We start from the raw sequence: 24,353 nt of genomic DNA, 5'->3' as shown, positions 1-24,353 counted from the left end.
GAATGACCTTTTTAATGCAGGTAGAAGTGATTCAGCTTGAACACATACATTGACACTCTGCTAAACAAGTTTTTGATAGAACTCAGACTTACAGTGTGGTGTGTACAGAATGGAGCGAACTTTTGTTTTAGATCTTATTTCCTTTAAAATACAGGTGAAAAGGGGAGATGAATGCTACACAATCAGAATTTAAAATAGCAATTCTACTGTTCTGCTAAAGCTGTAAACGGGCCTTCCAGGAACTTGCACAACAATGCTGAGACCACTTCTGACGATGAAATTAAACTATAGAAAAGGATAATTATCACAGTTCCACGAAACAGTTTTCTGCCATTAGGTACTGCTGTCTTTAAGTAAGTGCCAATTCCTGTAGCTGAATTAAAAAGTAAAACGGCAAGTATGAAGCCCAAATTGAGGATTTACCATGTCGTATACATCAGTGGATTGTATCCTTCGTACATTATTTTACCTGTTAGCTCATTACGAGCATATTTCTTTTAAAAAGGCCTGAGAGGATTACAAACAAAATTATCATGTGATAAAATAAATCTAAAACACTGTATACTGAAAAACAAAAAGATGGAACAGAGCTTGAGTACATTAGAGAAGTCTTAATTTTAGTTAGTTCAAACTACTTTAGGAGTCTTTCTGGTTCTGCCACAACAGTATCTGAGCAGTCTCCAGGTATCTTGTGTACAAGCAATATTGCAAGAAAGTAAAAGTGTACACAAAATGCAAGTCCTTCTGCTGAAAGCAAAACTGAAAACCTCAGTAGCCAGTGATGCTTTAGCAAATTGATTTCTAGGACAAATAGTCAGCCAAACAATTTTGATGTGCTCAGGATCACTACAGGTCAGGTATACAGCAGAGCAGAAAACAGTAAGATAATCCATCCAAAACTTCAGCCAAAAAACAAACAAACAAACCAACATTATTATTCCTATTCTCTAGCATTATTGCTTTTGGAACAGGAAAGACTGGCAGGGGCACAAAAGGGAAGTGACACGAGAGGAACAATACTAATTTCTATTGTAAGTGACATTTTGTGTTGTTGAGTTAGGCAAATAAAGTCTCACAAATAACTCATATTAGTGTACAGTATTTATTACCTTCCATTAATCTGAAACCAATCATTTTGATATGGCTAAATTAATTCTGAAATAAACATTTTTAAATACATAAGATGATGAGAGACTTCAACATGAGAACGTTTAATTGATCTGTACTCTTATCCCACATGCAAAGTATGTCATTCAAAGATATCATACATTTCCTTTCATTTTACACTGGTCCATAATAAAGAACAAATTCTCAGGAGGGAAGCAGTGAGGAAAAAAAGCATATTTTCAAGTAGCCCTTTTATTAAAAAAGGAGCATCAACTATATATTAAGCCAATGTGTTTCTCTCTGATTTTGATTTTACTTACAGTATACAGTTTTGCAAAATATACAGCTTACCAATGATACACAAAGAGAAGCCCTTTCCTAGGGGCAAGTAACAAAAAAGAATACAACAGAAAAGGATTCTACAGGTTAAAAAAGTTGTATTTTAGAACATTATGCCAATTCAGAGTCTCCATTGCTGGTAAGAAAGGTCATGCACAATGCTTTTTTAAGAGAATGTTGTCATTAGTCCATGAGAGGTTTGTCTGCATGCTTCACATGAACAGAAAAAGGTACAAGTCACAAGGGAAGTAACTCTCTCCAGTTATCTTTTAGGCCTGTCTATGTCATCAATAGCAGCCAGCAGCTTCTGTCTTGCCTTCTTGTTGATGTGGGATCCCAGACAAACATTCACCAGATTTGTCAAGTGCTTAGTGGAATATTCCTGGCAAATAAAAGCAGATTATGTTATGGCAAACAATAAAAACAGTGGATAAAGATAGAAAACTAAAAACCAGACGTACACGCTGTGGACTTTTCAGCTGATAGCAGCGGTTGGTACACAAGGGAGACTTAAAATGGTAGTTAAGTCAGGCTTGGAGAGTTTTCATAGCTGAGACAGAGAAGCACAAAACTGTATTCTGCTACATGGCAGATTATAATGGAAAATGCCTGCGATTTTAGTAGTGTTGGACTAAGTTCACAGAAAATAATACTTATGTATTAAAATCATCTTTTTAATATATTTTCCATTCTTTGGGAGGTGTGGTCGGAAATACAAATATGCAGATTAGATGTTTTTAAACACCAAACCATTTTTCTAACAAGCTGTGACAAAACTTGATTTTTTGATTTCTCATCTCTGATAAGCTTCTAAATACTTCTGTACAAAGGGTATTCAAACACCATTAATTTCAGTACATGATAAAGGAGGAAAAAATTGCAAAAATGTTAAGAAAAAAATTCTTAACACTTGTCAAAACACCACATTTGCCAGTACTACCTTTACCCTTAAACACCATCCAAACTGTAGCTTTCACCAGTGAGTTTAAACAAGAGTTTTTCCATATGGATCACCAAATGACAGCTCACAGTCTCTCTCATAGCTCCAGGTTTAACAAGAAAAATGATATTACCAAAGTATTTATTTCATCCATTTGTAGTTGGATCTAAAGTAATTGCAAAATACTCTAAATTATCTCTAAATGCTCCATTTTAAAAGACTTTCCACTTTAACAGTGGACCAGCTCCAACAGCATGCAACCATTACCCTCTATTAGTCCTGGTATGGTTAGGTTATGCTACCATGAAAGAATGCTAAATGCTTTCAGAACACAAGTGAAGACTTATCTCAGACAGCAATGTTGATCTGGATTCAGTTTTATTAAACAAAGAAAGAAAATGCAATGATTTTATCCACTGTGCCTTAAAACTTAGTTGAAGCAATCCACTCCTAAAGGCCTAATTTTCCAATTGTACTCTTAATGATCCAATTGTGCACTTTGGCATATTCAAAACAGAATACAAAAATTTTCAACTTCAATGAAGGCTAGAGGTTCATCACAGGAAATTTGGCTTAACTACTACTTCAGATCATTTTTGTAGCCCCATTTTTAGCAGCATTTAGTGTACTTATGCTCATCCCATTCATACATGTTTTAATGCTTCCTGGTATATGAACTACAGCAAGAAACCAGAACGGCCCAGCTGGCAAGCTTCTTTACTGTAATACTGTAGGGTGGAGTTATGGAAAGATTTTTGATTATCTTATGAAAATTTGCTATTTCAAATCACATTGTACTAGCTTTAGCTATGAGGCACCGATGGCTTCCAACTAAAATACAGTACACTTTTGCAGAGCCCAAACCAAAAATGGATTATGCATATGCACTGATGATTTCGCTTTGTTGATTCACTTGAATAAAGGAACAACTTTTATAGGGATGGTGTCTGAAGAACACATTGATAAATGACTTCAGTTAACTCTTAAGATTGTAAATGGTCAACTACCTACAGCAGAATTATCTTTATAAGTGAAAATAACGTCTGAAAATAACAGATATGGGCATATTGAAGAAATCTTACAGTCTCACTTTAAAAAAAATAATAAAGATATGTAATTTGGGGTGTTGGACTAGATGATCTTTCAAGGTCCCTTCCAATCCCTAACATTCTGTGATTCTGTAGGATTCATCAAGCTACCAAGTCTCTCCATCATCCAGTGCAGCCTTGGTCTTTAGTGAACCACTGTTAATAGATTGCCCAGATGCTCCACAGAGCACTGACTGGCCATGATTTGCCAGATCTAAAATCCATTTTCAGCCTGTAAATTCCCTGACAATGAAGACTACCAAATAGCTTTCCTTAACAGCTGCATACACCAATGCAGGTGTTTCCTCTCTCTTGTTGCTGTTCTAACCTCACAGCTGATTTAGAAAAAAGTTTGGGTCATTGCTTGAACTATGAAACAGAGTTCACAGTGTATATAGGCTTCAGGTGCCTGGGATCCAGATGCTTCTTTTGCTGTAGCAGAGTTGCTACCTAAGGAGTGGAAAAAACTTTTCTTTGGGTTTCAACTCATCTCAGAACAGTGGGTAGATTTCTGCTCATATATATAGTTCATAGCACATCTTCCCAGGATGAACTCTATCAACTATAGAGAAAAGACATGGACTTAATAATGGTAAATGGTAGTAATAGCAAATAAATTTATATTTTCCTTTTGGTCAAAAGTATTATAATTATTATTAATGAACAGCCTGCAAAGTCTCTGTTCGTACTTCTTGCAAATACATATTAACTTCATATGATAATAAACGTATACATATACACACATGTCCATATTGCATCCCATACAATATTATTATAACAAATTAATATACACATGCATATGAGCATATTCATTTTTTAACACACAGAGGAATTGGTTATTTAGAGTCGTAAAAGATTACAAATTTAACTCCTACCCTGTGCTCCTTTATCCAGCGCTCCATGTCATTTTCTGTTAAGTAGTATGCTTTAATGTAGGTCTCCACAAATTCTTTATCTGGAATGGGCCTAATGTCTGTTAACTTTTCTAGTTTCATTAAAAACTGTTGAAAGTCCAGTTGCATCAAGGCACGTCCTTCATTGCTGCATTTCTTTACATTAGCATAACTGAAAAGAGGAACATGGTGGAAAGTAACAATTAGAAGGAAACAGAAATGAATCTTACTTCTCAGAGCTGTTTAACTTAGCCTTTCAAACCTTGAGGAGGAACATAATTAAGGTTTTAAGTTAAAAGCACACAAGAATGCTTCTTCAGATTTTTGATGCAGTTTTTATTTGCATTAGTATAATATGTTTTAGTCCCCCACATAGAACAGAAGCCCGCAATATGCAGTAATACTAAAACAAACAAAAACCACATGCTAAAGCCACTAAAAATCCTACATCGAGCAGCTTAAGAATAGAAGTGGGATAAAGGAAATGAAATCAGTATTGATCAGTGTACTAGACAGTGGCTCTAGTCAAGTGATCATGATCACTGAAATGTGAAAGGTACCATGGCAATTTTAAGAATGATCAACAGGAGTAACTGAACTAATTGTGGAAGCATCGGACAGGTACAAAGCCATCCAAAATCACAGACAACAACCAGAGAATAAAGGGTAGCAGCACTGGCTAATCTCTGTGAGAAGTTAATGGTTTGATGAGAACAAACTGACAGAAAACTAGTGATAGGTCTGAGCTCAAAGAAGAAGGAACAGTAGATGAGTTTAGGACAGGGAAATACTAGGAGGGATTCCAGTGGGGTGATAGGCAGCAAAGGAAACAGTCTTTTTGAATGGATGAGAAACAAACCCATTGGTTGGTAGGAAATAGTGATGTTAGCCAGTTGAAAGGCAAGGAGTTGGGGAGAAGACAGGTGTTTTGTCCCATTTACTTTGATTTGTGGCATGATGTTAAAGTGGAAACAATTATCAAAAAGGAAGGATAGTTTTTTAGGACATCTTATGACGAAACTGGGAAGCTACATGGAGGTCTGATGGAGCTGGATTTAGTCTCCCTGAAGATAAAATTGGTCTCTCAGAGACTGCAAGCAGAGGGAGGGAAATAGACATGAATATAAATGTGATGGCTTGACATAAGCAGTGGAAGCTGGTGATTCACAATAGACAACTAACACTTGGAGAACAAGGATGCTGTTGGGGTCCTAAATTAGAGGAAACAGCAGAAGAGTGGGATGGAAAAAAGTGAAACAGGCAGTAGGAAGTGTAAAGTAGGAAGGTAAAGATAACCAAGAAAGATATATGTAAACAAAAGCTGAAAGAGTGAGACAGCACATATTCAACAATGCAGATGACAGCACAGACAGGTAGCAAGTGGACAAAACCGCAAAAATAAATGCAGCAGATGAAAAGACTACAATACTCAGGCTACAATAAAGACCCTGAAAAGACTGGGACACTCATGGAAAGGTAGGAATGAGCATAGCATAGCTGTTCCTGTCTAAGGTGTTTGAGTCCACATTTACCAAGCCATCTAGGACACCTCTCCATTTCTGATGAAACTGTAAGGCTCCTGCTCCACAGCTATCCTAAGGTAACTGCTAGGGTTGACAACCTTCTTCCCTGCAACTGTCTTTCTTCCCAGCAAAGACAAACAGCATCACCACAGAGATGCTGCAATCATACTTCAGCCCCTTAAACTCAACAGCTTACCAGTGCATTGCAAAAATTAGGACCTTTAAAACCATAATATATGCATTCTCACTACAGACATATTTACCCAAGACCAAGACTTCCACAAACTACTTACCCTTCCACAAGAGTTCTATTAGCTAAGCGAATGCAGTGCTCCCAAAGGATATTTGAGACTGGCAGTGGAATACGGACTCTCTTAGATACTTCATTCAACCTTCTGTTAAATTCTTCAAATTCCTGATGAAACATGAAAGGTCATTACTCCATCAGCACGAAAGAGACCGTGCTATATACATGCTTAGAAAAAAAAAAAGAAAAAAGATATGCACATAAAACAAACACTAAAAAGTAAGAGCGAAGCAAAGAAGCTTAAGAGGCACAGACTATAGAGACAAGCCTGTGCAGAGTAGAAAGCATACCACATTCTAGTATATCATTCATAACATGACTTCAGTAATTTTATTTAAGAAATAAAAAACACTACTCTGGTTCTACAGAGGTGTAGGTAGTTCTCAGCAAAACTGAGACATCCAAAAATTAGCCAGGTGTCTAATCCTTCAAATGCTGTTTCATTGCCTCACTCTCTAAACTCATCTTTAACTTTCTGAAAGCCAATATACAGCCCCTGAATAAAATCCAGTGATAAGCTCTTTATCCCTCTAAATACCTGCCCCATCAGCATTCAGAGAGAAGCTCAGAAATATAGTAACCATTTTCATTCCTCAAACTGCATTATAAAGCTTTCAGGTGCTTTAGGAAGAACCGAGAGCACCCACTGAAAACAAACCAAATCCAGCAGTTTAGCCGGATACTGTGTTGCTAGATAACAGTTCAGAAACAGGCACCTGAAACATCAATGAACTTGAGCTGTTACTATAAGTGACAAACTAGTTATAACTGAAATTAATTACTGCTACAATGATTTTTGTGACTTACATAAAGTGAAATAGAAGCTGGCTGCCAGGAACTAATGCCTCTATCATTTAAAAAAAAATCAAATAACTTTAAAATAAAGCAGACCTTGACACTGAACTGCATGCATAACGAGCAAAACCAGTTTGTACTGCAGCCTATTAAGGCCATACTTGTTCAACAAAATGCTTCCATTCCACAGCTGGAATCTAGCTTTTATCCTTTTCCTATCAAGAATTCAGCAAGAGAACAAGAAAATAGACACTCAGTTGGGAATTTCAATAACCATTTTAAGCTAGTATCTGACCAAGTAACTGGTGTTTAATGTAAACTTTCTGAGAAATGTTGCAAGAGGAAGCACAATACCACAATACCATGCCTTAACAGGCATAGAGATGACTCTTGTGAAGATGCACATGCCTGTCACTCAGGACCAGTGAAATTCTTCAACAATCCTCTTTTCCCAATTTATCCACTTCCATACATACTATATGACTAAGTAAGGAATTCTGCATATGCACGCACACAGCTAAAAGCAGTTGGCTATTACATTAACCATTCTGTTTACATCTGACACTCCTGGAGTCACACAGCAAATCACTAATTGCTAAGTAGTAATCTAAAAGCCTCTGTAGAAATTATTATTAGTTATAAAACATAGAGGCCAGAAATTCAGAAAGGTTTTTAATTGCATTAGCTGATTGTCCTGAAGCAGATTCATCAGCAGTTGCACACTCATAGAAGGGAAAAGTTCTACTGCAGTGACCAAATGCTGTAAGTACAAACTGATTTCAAAAAGCCACAGCTGCATAAAGAGGGGTAGTCGCAAAGATTCAGAGAAATTCACTGCAGTCTCTTTTTTTTTTTTTTGAAGCAGAGAATAGCTGTAAAGTACTAAAGTGTAATCAAATCTGTTATTCAACACAGATGCTTAACTTTCTCTGTGATATATACCTCACAGATCTTTAGATTAATTTTTCTAGTTTCCCTGTGAGATTTACTGTAATTCCACAACTTCCTTCTAAAGACCTTTATAAATATAGTTTAGGCATAAATAAAAATCTAACAAAGGACTGTCACAAGAATTCATTCCATATGCCATAAGATACGGCAATTGTATAACCACTTCTACTGAATGCAATTGAGAAGTTGGCTGAATAGCTTCTCATTCAGCTTCCTTTTAAAAAGCTAACTTCTAAAGAAACCAACTTCAATTAGATAGCATACTATTATTAGTAGCACTGGTCTGTCTGATGGCACCTGTGATACTGCTCAAAGACAACTGATATAATTATGCAGAACTGCAAACAGCCTTTGTTAAAACAAATAAACACACACCACTTCCTCAGGCCACTGTATTTTCCTATTTTCCTCAATGTTACTTCCGTTTAATAGGCATTTACCTTCTATTCAGGACTTAGACATGAAACTCATTAACCTTTTGGGGTTACTTTCATCCACAACGTAGTCAAAAAATCAGCATTGAAAACAAACATTAATGTATTCTGCTAGTAACAAGAATAATGAAAATTCTGGACAGACCCCCTTATAACAACTTAGTATTTGTCAGGATGCTGGATAGCTCTAGTCATGCTGCTTTAATAGCTTTAGTGAAGTATTACAGCAGTTAAACGTTTAAATAAGGTCTAGCACACTGTTTCTCAGAAAGTATTCACCTTTAAAAGAGCATCTACGTATACATTGTGTTGTGACATGATTTCCTTCACATCCCATTTTACATTAGTCATGAGAAGCAGCATCTGTTCATAATCAATGGCTTTAGCAGCAACAATCCAATAAACCGGTTTGCGTAGTTCACTGGCAGTTGACACTGTCTGAAATTGAATAAAAAGGAAATTCAATTCAGTAAATTTCTGGCTAATAAGAGCAACTTATAACTATGGTGCACAAATATGGGTACCACACAGTACAAGTTCCAAACTTTCTGTTAAAAAAAAAATATATCACCTGTGAATTATACAGTTCTGACCTGAGAATAGAACTGCTGAAGAAAAGGCTTCTTGGCAGCTGGCATCACAGCATCAAGATGAGGTTGAAGAAACTCAAACTGCTCAGCCAGAAATACCCTTTGAAAACAAATGAAATTCACCATGAACTAAATGCAACATTTGGAATGCCTCTACACTTCTGTTCCACCACAGTTAAGATATTTGGAAATGATATGTAACCTTGGAAAATGTATTCCTGATAAGAACTGTACCATTTTTACGCTAACATGTCAATGTGTATACTCAGTTCTGGCAATTTTAAAATGTGATTGTGATCAAGAAAATGCTTCAATAAAAACACTAAGGCTTGAATAGCAACAATTCAGATTTCTGTTTTACTCAGGATGTACCGCTAAAGTCTGATCCAAAGCCTAGTAAAGTCAGTGGACAAGTGTCCCGTGATTTTCATATGGCAGGGCAGTCTACATTAAAAAATCCATTTCAGAATTTCAAAATAACATTCCAAGTTACATACTTACTAGTGAACTTTTAAAAGACAGAAAATGAGATCAAATTCTTCAGCATGGGTAGGATTATTATTTTTATATATATAGTAATGTAATGAAGAAGTACATTTTTAACTAAGCATAAATGAACATTTAAAAAAAAATACAAACAACCTCATTTGGAAAAACATTTTAAAAACAAATTACTAATCTTTAACAGTGTCCTCTTCTGTGAGAGGAAAAAAAATAAAATCTGATTCTTACTTCTATTCTGACCAAATAAAGAACATTTTGTAAGAGTTTTGCATTCCTCGCTCTTTATAATCTTCTTTTCACAGGTAAACTTCCACCTGTTGCCAAAAGTATCAGAAACAAAGTCAAGCCAATATGAACTAAACAGTTCTGAGTCTCATATTAAGTACTCAAATACTGATAGCTATGGTTTAAATGGCACATACATATTAAATACTCCCATTAGCCTCTTAAAAATTATATTTTTTCCTGTAAGATTTGGCTCTGTAATATCACAAATTACTGGACCAGCTGCAGTAAAATTTTATTGCTTGTGCGTGCAGGTGGTAAACCAAACGATCGGGTCCTGGTACCTTTAATTAAACAATTACCTCTATTGCTCGTTATTAAAATCACATTCAGAAGTAGGAATTTTTGACCTCTGAAGAAGGTTTTGGCATGTAATCACAATCTCTTAAACGATCCTTAGCTTCCAGTGACCACAAAACACGGTGTACAGTAAATAACCTACAAGGATTCCGTGGCTACCACTCTCTCTGCCAAACCATACAGCGAGTTGCCAGACGTCAGAACTACTAGATGACTGAGATGTGGGCTTGGCACCTTCTCCTTTCTCTCTTCAGCAGCTGTGAGAGTTCCTGCGGGATCAGCAGAGACCTCCTAAAACAAAGAATTAAACAACTGAAAAAAAAAAAACAACAATTGACTGGAAAACAGTAAGAATGGCGGTAACTGAGCAGTTTCAGATGGCTTCTTATCTGATAAAGGAATGTTTCTAATTTTATGATTTAACTTAAATCAAGCCTGAATCCAAGGTGACAACCATGTTTTCTATTTCAACAGTATGGTGTTCAAACAAGTGAAAAATCACTTCATGCAGATCAATATCTGTCTCAGGAAAAGTAAAAAAAAAAAAAAATAAAAATATTGAACAAACTAATGCCCATACAAGCTTTAGCCCAACTGCCTACAGAGGGATTAACTTCTCACCCCTGGATATAGTTTCTTCAATATGACAGCAAACAATGTGACAAATCAAAGGAATATTATTCATGTGTGGGCTTAACCACTCCTGTGATCTGTGGCTAACTTAGGTAAAATACATGTGATGTTTTTTTAAACAACACTAAGTTACCATTCCAGCACAACTTTTATCCTGCAGACAACTCAGTTGTAAAGAGCATGGAAATATTCACAGCAACAGAAAAAACACCTCTAGATTTGACAAGTATAAATATCAGTTACAGATAGAAGAGGAATCACAGAAGGAACAAATTTCCAGAGCTACTACAGTGGTCTAACCAAGTGTATAAGTGCTTATGCTTACCTATTTGCCAATATCAGATCAGGACATGAAAACAAGAAAGCAGTTATGGCTTTACATTTATTAGTCATACTATGTTTAGCGCTTACACACAGTCTACAAAATATGGGAAGTGCTACAAAAGAAAAATGATACAAAACACAAATCAGATGATGAAGATTGGCATGATACAGCACTGGGTTCTTAACTAAGAGCCTTCCATGTCCCCAGGATAAACATTCTATGGCCAACAGGTGGTATGACAAATCAGCCTGGTTCTATGATTCTAAGACATTACCTAACTCATTCCAAGTATTCCAAGGAAAAATACACGCTACAGATCTTGAAAAGCCAAGAGAGAAGGCACTGCATGCAACAGATGAACAGGTGAAAAGGAGGAAAGCAATGTGTAGGTTATTCTGGCAGAAAAACCTGACAGGGCTATTGTGGTTATAATGCAGCAATTAAAGGTGGAGCAGGAAAAAGAAATTATGTCAAGTTGAATAAGGAGTTTGTGAGAAATTAAGCGATTCAGAATGAGCAGAAAAATCAGAACTTAAAATTCCTATAGAAAAAGCAGCACTAAAATGTATCTACAGACTGGATGAAAACCAAGTCAAAAATTACATTAAGAACATAAGACAACTAGGACAATAATATTGTCCAACAAAACCAAAATGGTTTGAGGTGCAGAGAACCAATGTCATTGCTAGTTTGCAACGAAATACTTATGAGTATTCTGTTCATCTGCCCCAAGTATCTCACTTTTGGAAGCTACAGCACCAGTTAAGGCAGCTATCTTGCATACAGAGGATATTCACAAACAGGTAATGGCAGTACCATGACTGAAGAAATATTTTTGTGAAGATAAAGAAGTTGCTAAGAGACAGATAAAATATGGCATCAATTTCCCTTCCAAAACACATCATAGATCACGAACTGATCGATGCCACGTACTGACTTAGGTTGTACTGGTCTCAGTGTATTAATTAACATGGTCAGTAAGCATCATTACTATTGCAAAAACACATTTCTGGTAGAAACGACAAACGCAAAGACAGAATGGGTGCAGATCTTTCTACACATCCTGCTTGGGGAACTGACAGTGAGGAGACAAGCTACACAGAAACAGATACTTGTTTCAATATATTTGGCCTAATGAAAGCAGTAACTTGCCATTATATATTGCTCTTCTTTCCCTTTTAATACATCCTGCTGGTATGAATGAAACAACCTAGAGACTGCTGTTTCTGAAGAATCCAGATCATCTCTGCTGTTGCGTAGCAGGTATCTGTACTGAAGCTGTCTTACACCTGCTACAGAAAGGGCTGAATATGGAGTTGAGATATACATGCGAAGTTCAATACAATGTACCCAAACAAATTTTTTTCCTCTTACCTCTCCGAAGATGAAACTGCACCCTAATCCGCTTTAACGCAAACACTTAAAGAACTTGATTTTTTTTTTATTCTTTTGAGTTTGCCAGCAAGTATTTCCTTGAAGCTACTTGGTTTTGCTTTGACACACCGAATTTGTTACTCAGTCAATGAGATCCCAGTACTCTTAAACATTATTTACTATAACAAAACAAAGACAGTTCTGCTCAAAAGGCCCTTTTTATTTGTTTTTCACTAAACCTATTTCATTTATCTGGCATAAGAAGTTTCAGACCATAATTAAAGCACTGTCAATATTAGCAGTGCAGAAATCAACGTAAGCCAGAGCTGGCCAAAATCTCCTCAGTGGTGTATTTACAATGCTTTGAATCTGCTAGTATATTTAAAGCAGCAACACCCAAAGAACATGCTTGCTCAATCCTGTAAAGAGCTAAGCAACCAACTCTAAGATTGTTAGACTGGAGCATCATACACTGGTCCCTCCATCACTGTCATTGTGACCACCTTACACAAAACATTCCAGATTAAAAACACATTCATGTATCATAAATACAGGGGGCAGGGACAGATTCACTTCTAAATGAAATGCAGTGTTTTGAGTGGAGAAGGAGGGGTTTTGTTTGTTTGTTATTGCTGAAAAACATAGGATTACAGTAATGTTAGTTGTATCGGTGCAGGAGCAGCATACATGTATGGACATTGAACATTCTGGATCCCAGCTGAGGTGTCAGATCATTGCCCCATGGTAAAGGGAGCATAGCTGAACATGTGTTTGTATTCCATCTTTTTCCTGTTCACAGTCTAAAACAGGAATTTAAACTACAGGTGGACTTGCTGCAGTTTATAGAATACAGTATACACTGGTTTCACTGTGAGGTATTGCACTGTGAAACAGAGGAAGAGTGATTCAGCTATAGCTGAGTACTTACAGGGGACAGGACCCTCCAGCCGAAGCAGGGGTATGTGATGCATAAGAAGGGACACGGGGAAGAGGAGAAGAAACACTTTAAATAGCTGCAGTCTTTTTGCTCAGTCATGAGTCAGAAACCCGTCTCACTGTTTCTCGGTGGTCCAAATGAAAACTGGGATAGTACTTCCTTCACAAGTATGGTGACTATACTGTAACTACAGGATATATTAAAAGAATACGCATTTCTTGCGCTGTAATAATAGGGAAGTAAAAAACTTCGAACAGAGCAGCTCCATAAAAAGCTGTAGAGAATGCCTCCAATCAACCTCCATACTCCTCATATTGAAGTTCTGGTCCAAGGCAATCCCAAGCACAAATACAGGCTGGGTTGAAAATGGATTGAGAGCAGCCCTGAGGAGAAGGAGCTGGGGGTGGTGTTTGGTGAGCAGCTCAGCATGAGCTTGCAATGTATGCTGACAGCCCAGAAAGCCAACTGTATCAGGGCTGGAGAGGGAGGAGATTTTTGCTCTGCTCTTGTGAGACCCCACCTGGAGCGCAGTGTTCAGCTCTGGGGTTCCCAGCACAGGAAGGACATGGAGCTGTTAGAGGGAGTCCAGAGGAAGGCCATGAGGATTATCAGAGCTGGAGCACCTCTCCTATGAAGATAGGCTGAGGGAGCTGGGGTTGTTCAGCCTGGAGAAAAGAAGGCTCCAGGGAGGCCTTACGGTGGCCTTCCAGTACCTAAAGGGGCCTACAGGAAAGCTGGGGAGGGACTCTATGTCAGGGAGAAGAGTGACAGGACAAGGCATAATGGCATTAAATTGAAAGAGGGTATGTTTTACATTAGATAGAAGGAGAAAATTCTTCACTCAGAGGGTGGAGAGGCCCTGGCACAGTCTGCCCAGAGAAGCTGTGGATGCACCATCCCTGGAGGTGTTCAAGGCCAGGCTGGATGGGGCTTTGGGCAACCTGGTCTGGTGGGAGGTGGCCCTGCCCAGTGCAGGGGGGTTGGAAGTCAGTGATCTTTAAGGTCCCTTCCAATCTAAACCATTTTATGATTTTATGACGATTCTACAAAGACACAAAAGAGAAGGCAGCTTGGCTTTACCTTGCCAAAAGCGGAACCTCCCTTCCATTTTGCTTTTTCTTTCACAAAGCAGGACTAAAATCCAGCCGCACAATAATAGAAGTAGTATCCTATGAAGGTATCTGATATAAACTAGACGGCATTAATTCAATCCCAAAAAGGATACTGAAACCTATCATGACAATTTTATTTTATTTAAAAGAAATGGCCTCTAAACTCCCCAACTTTTCCTCTTTCTCTTGTCAACAAATATAAATAAACCTTCATTCACTTGCTATCTCTTTTAATAAATGAAGTCCAAGCTAGGAATGATCCAGTCAAAATTAATAAAGAGTCTTGACATAGACAATAGAGCTCAACCTTCACAAACACTAAGAGATGTGAGGAACTATTCTGATCTACATGAAGTTCTGACAAAGCATTAGTAACAGAATCAAAACAAACACTTGTTGGGACCATCCTTATAAAAATAAAATATTGAAAAACACTGCCACTGGGAACCAAAATGTAGGAGAAATGATAGTCCTTAATAAAGTTATTATGAATAGAAATCAATGCAAAAAAAAATCCTAACAGGCCATGAGACTGAATCCCACAACATAAACATGCAAAATATTTTCAGAAAGCAATTTACAACAAGCTAAGAAAAGAGACAGGAATTTTGAGAGGAGCACAGAACAATCCACACAGTCATGAGAAATAGCCATTTTATGACAGTAAAGTTTAGTCTTCACTTTCACAAATTCTTAATGATGATAACAATAAAAATACCCTGGAAACTTTTCCTTCCTCATGAATCAAAAAGTAAAAAATTCTTACTGACAGCATAAAACCAGCATGTGTTCATAAGATATTAATAATCTTCATTGAATGTCTTGAAGTTAGCAGTTGCTACTTAAGATTTCTTCCTCCTTTTAAATCTTACCTAGACCACAGCTATTTATTCCAAGTGACACTAGCGTTATCTGTAACAGCACTGTTAAATGACTGAGGAAGAAAAAGAAATCCAGTTATTTTTCCCAATTTACTCCTAGAAATAATTTTTTAAAAATTATATGGACTGGAAAAAAAGATCAAAACAATGCAAAGCACTGTCAGGAATACTGACTACAGATTAAATTAAAAAAAATAATTCCAGGACTTTATACTTTTCCAAAATCTTTAATGGATTAATCTGCAAGATCTTCCTAGATTTTTTCTTTTCTCTTCTGAATACATTGATTCTGAGATGAATATCAAGATGACTAGTTGTTTTTTTTTTCTGTATTATAGAGGCCTAGGGTTAATAGTTCTCATGCTCCCTCTACTGACTTTGTAAGAAATGGCCCCAAAACCCTTTAAAATGTTTATTGGAAAGAATGGTTTAGGATTCAACTGTTCTGAATGCTTCAAAGAATTGAAAAGGCACCTGAGTATGATTTTGTTGAATACCAAATCCCTGTGAAAGTTGTAGTAGATCATTTGTCTCCCACTTCTGCCTTGAAAAATAAATTCTTCCTCCAGCATACATGGGATTAATTACTGTACAAGATATCTATGATACTCTTTAGAAATGTCTTCATAATGTTTCAAGTGTTTTATATTTAAGTCAAAAAAAAAAGTATACAATTCCAATTTTGTGTACTTCTTAACAATATTTCTTCATAAACACTGCTCCCCGGTTGAATCTACCAAATCTACCTGCTTACCCTTTGTAATCACAGATGTGAAGGAACAGTAATCTACTACCAGTGTGACACAAGGATCATATTCACTCTGCAATTTCTGCAAATAAAATAAAGTGACTGACAGAGCCTAGTTTGTAAAATATGACAGAGAAAATTCCCTGATATTCAGAGATGACTTAACAAAGGGCTTAACTTACATCATGATATACTAAGAAGCTGTCTTTCTCATTACAGACATTGAATATGAGAAGAGAGAAAAAAGAAAATCAGTAAGCCATGATGAAATACAATTCCTGAATTTCTGACACAACCCTCTATTTCACTAAACATTAACAAAATCCAGGTAGGTACTTACCAGATCAATGAGGCTCTCTTGGATTCTGTTCAGTGTCGTGCGTAATCTGCTGCTACTGAGGCCCAATCCTGTTGATTCAAACTGGAAGAAATATTTAAGTTTGGAAAGGAACAGTCCTTAGTTTAAGCTTTACAGGGTTACAACAAAAGTTCACTGGATACAATTTACACAAAAGTTTTAGTACATAACTGCAGCTATAACTGTACAAAATGAAAAGATGATCAACAGAGTTCACTGCACTCAACACTACATTGATGTAAAGGATGACCTGAGTACATTTCATGAAGATGACAACTTACCATTCAAATCAATCAGTACACATCCTTTACTGCTGTAACACTTTAAGCGAACACGGGACTCTAGATTGCATCCTCTGGGACACCAGACTGAAATGGCACACAACTGTGCCCCAGCTGAGACTTGCATGCACACCACACACAAGCCAAATGGCCTTGACTTCTCTCTCAAACTGTAAATTTCTTCTAATCCCTTACTGAATGAATATCTAACTTGCACATGTAGAGCTATACCATTGATCTTTATAAAACAGTCATTATTACCTAGTGTTTTTAAAGATCTACCTGACAAATGTGCCATCTTCATGTTCACAGCTCAGCAGCATTATGGGGCAGGTGTTGAGCTGGGATAAATCAACACACTGATTCCCTGGTAAATGCAACGAATTATACCAGCTGAGGGGCTGATCTGATGTGTGATTAGTGTAGCTACTTACCTTCTACTTGCCATTACAAGGAAACAAGAACGAACTAACAAACCAAAGGTGGTGGAAATGGGACAACTACACAACACACATCTAAGTCAAGAATCTGGAAGTATTTGAATACAGTTCTGGTATGTGATTCACACCCCAAAAAAAACAATCTACTGAACAATATTTAGAGCAATGAAGTTTACTGTATTAGACTTCCTTTCAGTGCACTAAATCAGGGAAAGAAATGTTTGAGTCCTCTTCCCTCTTTTACATACAAAAAGGAATAATTTAGGTCCCCACCTACTACATTTAACCTTTCTGACTTAAGTCCATCTGTCCTAATTTTCCCATACATTCAGTGAAAATTATATATATATACACATATATATATACATATGTATATATATATATATATATATATAATATTTATTTTTTAAATTGTACCTGCAATTTTCAGCCATTAAATTTCATTTTAAGGGAGTTGTTTCTGCACCATCAGAATACAGACTACACAGTCTGCCGTTATTCCTTTCTCTCTACCTTTCCATTACTAACTTTCAACAGCTATCAGTAACTTTCAAGTACTTATTTTATAATAATATATTTATTGCTAAAAATGGCAATTTCATGTTACTGTGAAACATACAGGAATAATAATAAAGAACGCAAAAAAAAAAATCTTAAGTTTCCGTAAAACATTGCAGAGCTCCCGATTCAGCAGGCAACCTGTTACAGCTTGAAGCTGTACATCCGTATGTTTAAGAAAAGAAGGAAAAAATAATAAATAATAGGGAAAAAAGAGATTATTGTTCAGCATCTCCTCCTCCAGGCCAGAATTTCATGACTTTAAGCAGAATATGTCACTCATCAGTATAACTCTTCTCTTTTGCTATTTCTATATGCAAAGTGGTAGATATTCAAATGTCACAAATGACCTAGTACACTTAGCATTAGAGAATTTATAGAATAACTTCACTCATCACCAATTCAATGTGACACTTTATCTTTACAAAAAAAAGTTTAAGTGTTTTCTACAAGAATGGCCATTGGATTTACACACTATAATAATGTCTTGTCAAAAAAAAATTAGTACCTTAAATTTATTTTGCTAAGGAAATTTTGCTGTGGCATGTTCATCAGTATTGTACACTTTCATGAGTATATATTAAATATATGTAATTTATTTTAATTTCAAATTAGGTTGTTCCATAATTTGAGATAAGTAGGAAAGACAGCCTTAATGAGGACTCCAGGAATTTAAAAAGTTTTGAAATGGTAATTTTGGTTATAATGGTGTGCAACTTTTGGCAGTGAAGAAAGCCAAATACTGACTACACAGGCTAATCATTCTAAAGAGTCCTGGAAAGAGCAATGACCTAGCATCATGACCGGACATAGAAGTCAACATATGTATTTTAAATCCCTGATTTCCACTGAACTGGCAACAAACCATGTACAATTGATCATTCCTCCTGTACTAACTCACATATATAACATAAGCACAGTATTTCAACCACTTAATGAAGTTATAATATTAGCATACTTTCAAGAAACCCATTCGATGCATGTTTTATAAATAAAAATTAGAACAGGAACACTGACAGTGGTCCAAATCACATACCATCAACCATCTCTACTTTTTAAGGGTTTATAACATAATGAGAAGTGAGAACATTTAAGCAGCATTACAAGAGGGTTTATCTCATTCATAGACCCTTTGTAAGCATTATGTTTCCCACAGAAAATCATCTGTCAAAACAAAAACTAGGCACACTACGAAGACGTCACAATTTTACCACCCATCTGCTATAATGTTTACCTGCCTAGCACTGTGCTGTTCTCTGAGAGAAGTAGAAAGTAAGGAACTTGGTATGGGCTTTAAAAACACAAAACAAACAGAAGGTGCAAATATATATAAGCACTGAATACCACAGCAGCTGATTAAGCCAATGGAAATCAATTAGCTTAACAAAAACAAAACAAAAAAACACACACCCATCTTCTAAACACAAACAAATTGCAAATATATTTGTTCTGCCAAAGAGAACAGCTCAAAAACATTTAGAACCATATGCTGAGCGTCTGAAAATCCAATGCAATTTGCCAAAAGATGATGATGAATTTGGAACCCTATTACATTATTGCTTGTGAAGTAATTTAGGGGCCAAGAGAGGAGAAAATTGTTTTTACATGCAGCTTTTCATAAATGCTTTAAGACCATCCTGTTGAAAGTTGATCCATGTTACGTAAAGACATTGCCAACAAGCATTTATTTTAACTACAAGATCACTCAAAAAAAAAAAAAAAAACCCACTAAAATGTTTTTGTTAATGCAATTAGCTTGACAGAGTAATAATATACCTGAAAAACTGAATTTCAAACCTCTTAAACCTGAGCTGCTACTTAACCTTCACGGACACTTTCTCCTCTTTGAGCTATTATCTAAGCTGAAGAAATACATATAGGAAAATCAAATTGCTTTATCCTTTCTAGGCTCCAAGCCACCACGTGCTATTGCAGCCTACTCCTTTGCTGTCCACTTTCTTCCACTACTTCCAGGTACTTCGCATTGTCTTTACTGTCTATTCAAAATACTGCTGGAAAAAAAGACCACAGAATGTATTCAAAACACAATCGGCTTCATGTCGCAGCAATAATGATGCTCCCTATACTTACTCCCCTTGTTGCTGATTTAATCAGCCTTTTCTAACTCCTGCATTCAGATCCATTCTGGTAACACTAATTCTCTGGAAGACCATATATTTGGTACCATCTTAAGTAAAGAGATCTCCTCTGTATTCTCATTCTATGTATATAACGATACTGTGAAACAAATTATGTTTCTACCCACCGTGTCATTTCGGCCAAAAAACGTATAGACTGCATACAGATAGTAGTCGAAGAGCTGAGACATGAAGTGGATCACATCAAACGCAATTGGTTTGAGAATATTCATCATCTGCATATATTTACCTTGAAAATTAAATACAGAAGGTCAGTTTTCTCAGCATGAGTGCTACAAAGATAGTGGTGAGCTTGACAAACTCAAAGAAAATTTACAAAGTTTATTATTTAGCTTTGACTATTGATTAAGAGCAACTTAGCAATATTTTAGAGATTAGCAGGTTTAAAAATAAAGCTACATATTATGGCTAAGACACCATAAACAACTCAAGACTTCTCTAAGTGTGGATGTTAAACCGTATCAAAATGTCATGAACAATTCTTGGCCTTCTGGTACCAAATTAAAAAAATAAAATAAAATAAAATAAAAGACAACCTTCTGGTTCCTTCACAAGTTTCAGCTTCATTTAGCCAAAAATAATAATCACTTTAAGTAATCTGTAAGTGATATACAGAGCCACTGGAGACTTTACGCATTAGTGTGTGTTTACATATGCGCATATGGATAATTTTCAAACATTAACTTCTGAAAATAATAACTGGAAAAAAAAATAATCTCAGGACCTTCATCTATACGTTAGGTGAATCAAACAGATCACAGGATTTGGACTCAAGAAGGGATTTTTTGCTAAAGGTTTAATTCACAGGGCCTATAGGTATTTTGTTTTCTAGCACAGGCATGTCTCTTTTCAAAGGGTCATAAGTGTACTTAATGAAAACCCCTGATTTTGCAGAGACCCTGGACTTCCAGTTAGCTAGCTCAGAAATGACATACTACTTGCCTTATTAACATTTTAAAAGCATAGAGTATAGTCAGCTTTGGGTTATTATAGTAACACACAACAACTTTTGAACCAAAAAGTAAATGCAGTTCACCCAGCATGTAGGATATAGCACATCATTTAACAAAATTTCATATTCCAGACATGTTTTGACGTGACAGGTTGGAAAAAAACTGTATGAAGGTGCCAGAATCATTTCTTTTTCCTGTAGTCTGCAACACTGTTTAATCAAAGTTAACACTGTGCCCAGCAAAGTAACTTACTAATCAATATAGAAAATATGGTTTTATACAGAGAAACAAAATCAGCTGTTAGTATCAGAGGGAGTAACTTGAATCGTTTAAGCAATTACTTGTGCTCATTAAAGATGACATTCATTTGATAAATACATGACACAGCAGTATGGTAAGAATCAAGCAAAAACCCGATATTGCTACTTCCCATGTTTCTATCTAGCTTAAACTCCCTGCTTGAACATCTGCGTCCCAGTTTGCTAACACACACAAGAATATATTTTGTTATTTTTGGAGATCTGACAAGGGTTGCAATATTTAATATTTGGCAGGTTACCCCACTTGTTAATTCTGCGCTTAATTATCAATGCTTTGACCTACGGTATTATGAACAAGCTGAAAAGCAGACCTAAAAAGTTCCACTTAGCTACATTTGTTTTTCCGTGTTGGAAGACAATTCCAGCACAGTTCTGTGTGGAAATTTATGGATGTTTGGAAAGGATGACACCCTATCAAAGCAGCTGCCACCTTCATGTGTGTTATCGGAATATTCCATATTGCCACAGAGTGATTTTTTCCACTTTGTGCTAAACACATTTTTCAAACTTGCCTGCAACCTATACACAATATAAGGGTGATGCATCACATTCTGGACAGTTAAGACTTCCAAATATCTGTGTAACTGGCATAAATGTTCAAGGTAGTCTCTCGGGCAGTGTCGTGCGCTTTTCCAAAGGGCTATACACTGCTCAAGCACTGTCCCTATAAAACTCTTCTGTGGCCAAGAACATTTCTCTATTACTATGTCACTCAGCATCTTGACACAACAAGTGTGCCAAGAACATTTCCTCCCAGTTTCTCTCTCTCAGAGGATGCCAAATTTTAACATCTATACGTTGTTACCTAGTTGCACTAAAGTTCACAGTTTGGGTGAAAAGGGTGTACGAGAACATTTAAAAACAACACTAATATCCCAAACACGTGCCATGAATTTCCAGAAATACCACTTAAGAGTTTCAACAAGTCAAAGTAACTACACTTTCTAAAAACAATTCATAAAGGCCAAAACTGATGAACATTTGCCAGTTCTTTTTGTTGTTGTTTTGTTTTTAAGTATTTCCAGCACTTCTTCTGTCCTTAAAGGAAGCAACTAGACAGTACTTTCTATCAGACTAATCTATTTAAATATGATCACTACAACCCAAAAGGTAAATAAAATGTATTCATGAAATATTCCTGTTGATGCACAGACAACCTAGGTCAAAATATTCCATAAAAATTTAACACAGGTTCATTCTTCCTTTATGTTGTAAGTCAACATGCAAGAGTTTGATAGGTAAAAAATAACTCCATAAATTAATCTAATGGTTCCTTTATGCTGGAAACAAACAGAGAAATAACTACCTGGTTATGAAAAACAAAATAAATTGAACCGTTCACTTGAAATTCAAATTAAAGAGTTAGAAAAGTTCCCACATCAGTTATACACAGTAACTCATTTATTCTCTTTAATTATACTAAGACACACTTTGTTTTATTCATCTAGCCTCCAGAAAGAGCAGTCAAGAATAGTTCAAAAATGATTATGAGCATTGCCATACTCTTTCAGCAAGTACTACTACCTGCATATTCCTAAAAACTGAGGCAACAAGTTCTTCTACTTGTTTGGGCAATTTAAAATCCCATCTTTATCTCACCCCAGATTTCCTGCCATAAACCTGGTCTTCTTTATGATTTATCTTTAACTAACATGGGGAAGCTGATCTACATCTAGTAGAGGTGATACTGATGGAAGATGATACAGGAGTCAGGAGTGTCAGTGACAACACGTAGCATGGACAAAAGCTGCTTAAGTACTTGCATTATTGCCACCAAATAAAATCTCTCTGAAATTACAGCCTTGTTTTCAAGGACCAAAACAGTAAGAGAGTACAGGCTTTGTGATCATGGGTATTGCATATGCAATTTACTTTGTCAAACGATCTGAAAAATAAGACCCTTACCCCACATTGGTTGCTTACATCTCCTGCACAGAAGTCACAGAATATCCCAAGTTGGAAGGGACCCACATGGATCACTGAGTCCAACTCCTGGCTAAGTCAAGCAGTTCCAGAAGACACCTGCCTGCATGTCATATCCTAGTATAGTAATGATATCCAGGGCAAGTACCATCTTCTGGAGCTTCTGTACTCCATTGATAATGAATCCCAGACACTCATCTCAGTTACACTCCTTGGAACTGAACAGTGACTATGTACCATGGCATTTTCCTAGCCAAAATCCTGAGACAGTGTGAGACAAACCAAAGCCTTCCACAGCATTAACAGAAACCATTGTTAAAAGATGGACATGTTTCATGGCATCCCTGCATTCTGGGGAGAATGGACCAAACCTGGATCTCTTACAACCTCACATCATGATGCCTGGCTAAATCAGGTGAGCAACAACACGTTTACCTTTTTGTTTTACAGGGATGAACCAAGAGACGAGAGGGGAAATGCTAATAAAACTGATAGTCTGGCTAAATGGTGGTATCTTGTTTCTTGTTCCTGTAACCATTAACCATTAGTTAAAGAAACGTGTATAATGCCTCTGGGGATACAATCCGGAAGGACTGAATTAAGTATTTATATACTAAGACCAAAAATCATCACAAAGGATGGGCACGCTGTCAATGTCTGTGGCAGAGGTGCAATATGCAGTTTATGTCTAACAGAAAAGTGGTGCAAAACAACCTGTTTCATTTACGATGTCAAAGGGTAGGTACTTCTCAAAAAAAAAAAAAAAGATATAAATAAAGATAAAAGTTACGAGGCATCATAGTGTATTAGAAACATGAGAAAATGTAAAGAAACCAGAAGAAAAAATGACTAGGACAAGGCCAAGTGGAAAAAGGCAAAACTAATTCACTCAGAAAGTCATATTAAGAGCTAGAAGTATCAAAAGTCTTGCTGAAACTTAACATGGCAATATCAGGAGTTTTCTAATTACAGAAGATTAACAAAAGCAAAGCAAAATGAGGCAGGAAACACACACACAGACAATACAGACAAACAGGATAGTACCCTAAAGCAAGAATGAATAGTTTGCCCAGGGTTTCCCTTGGGACAATGATACTGACAGTGGGAAAAGGAAGGAGAAGGGGGATAGGATGACTAATGGAACTGAACTGGCCACTTTCATACACACAAAGTGGGCTGGACAAAACCTTAACACAGACAAGTTAAAGAAACAAAGGAATCAGGACCATGAAAATGACCACGAAATCAGTGGTCTGGTAATCAGGGTAATAACCTGTATGTACGACAAGCAGTCA

The 24,353-nt window shown here is 36.5% G+C and overlaps 1 protein-coding gene across 1 annotated transcript in view; it reads right to left on the bottom strand.

Moving 5' to 3' along the window:
- Positions 1-1,083: 1,083 nt before the first annotated feature.
- VPS50 (VPS50 subunit of EARP/GARPII complex) overlaps positions 1,084-24,353 on the bottom strand; it is a 75,637-nt gene continuing 52,367 nt past the window's right edge. Inside the window, exons 21-28 of the mRNA XM_084510804.1 lie at positions 19,970-20,091; positions 16,407-16,487; positions 10,199-10,347; positions 8,971-9,067; positions 8,657-8,815; positions 6,184-6,305; positions 4,350-4,539; positions 1,084-1,828 (exon numbers count right to left, since the gene is read on the bottom strand). Coding sequence (XP_084366930.1) covers positions 1,709-1,828; positions 4,350-4,539; positions 6,184-6,305; positions 8,657-8,815; positions 8,971-9,067; positions 10,199-10,347; positions 16,407-16,487; positions 19,970-20,091 — 1,040 coding nt within the window. The 3' untranslated portion in view covers positions 1,084-1,708. The remainder of the gene's footprint in view (positions 1,829-4,349; positions 4,540-6,183; positions 6,306-8,656; positions 8,816-8,970; positions 9,068-10,198; positions 10,348-16,406; positions 16,488-19,969; positions 20,092-24,353) is intronic.

The sequence above is a fragment of the Aythya ferina genome, assembly GCF_964211825.1.
Source record: "Aythya ferina genome assembly, chromosome: 2".
Classification (NCBI taxonomy): domain Eukaryota; kingdom Metazoa; phylum Chordata; class Aves; order Anseriformes; family Anatidae; genus Aythya; species Aythya ferina.
Note: the sequence above shows the minus strand (reverse complement) of the source record. Positions and strands in the feature narration are given on the sequence as shown.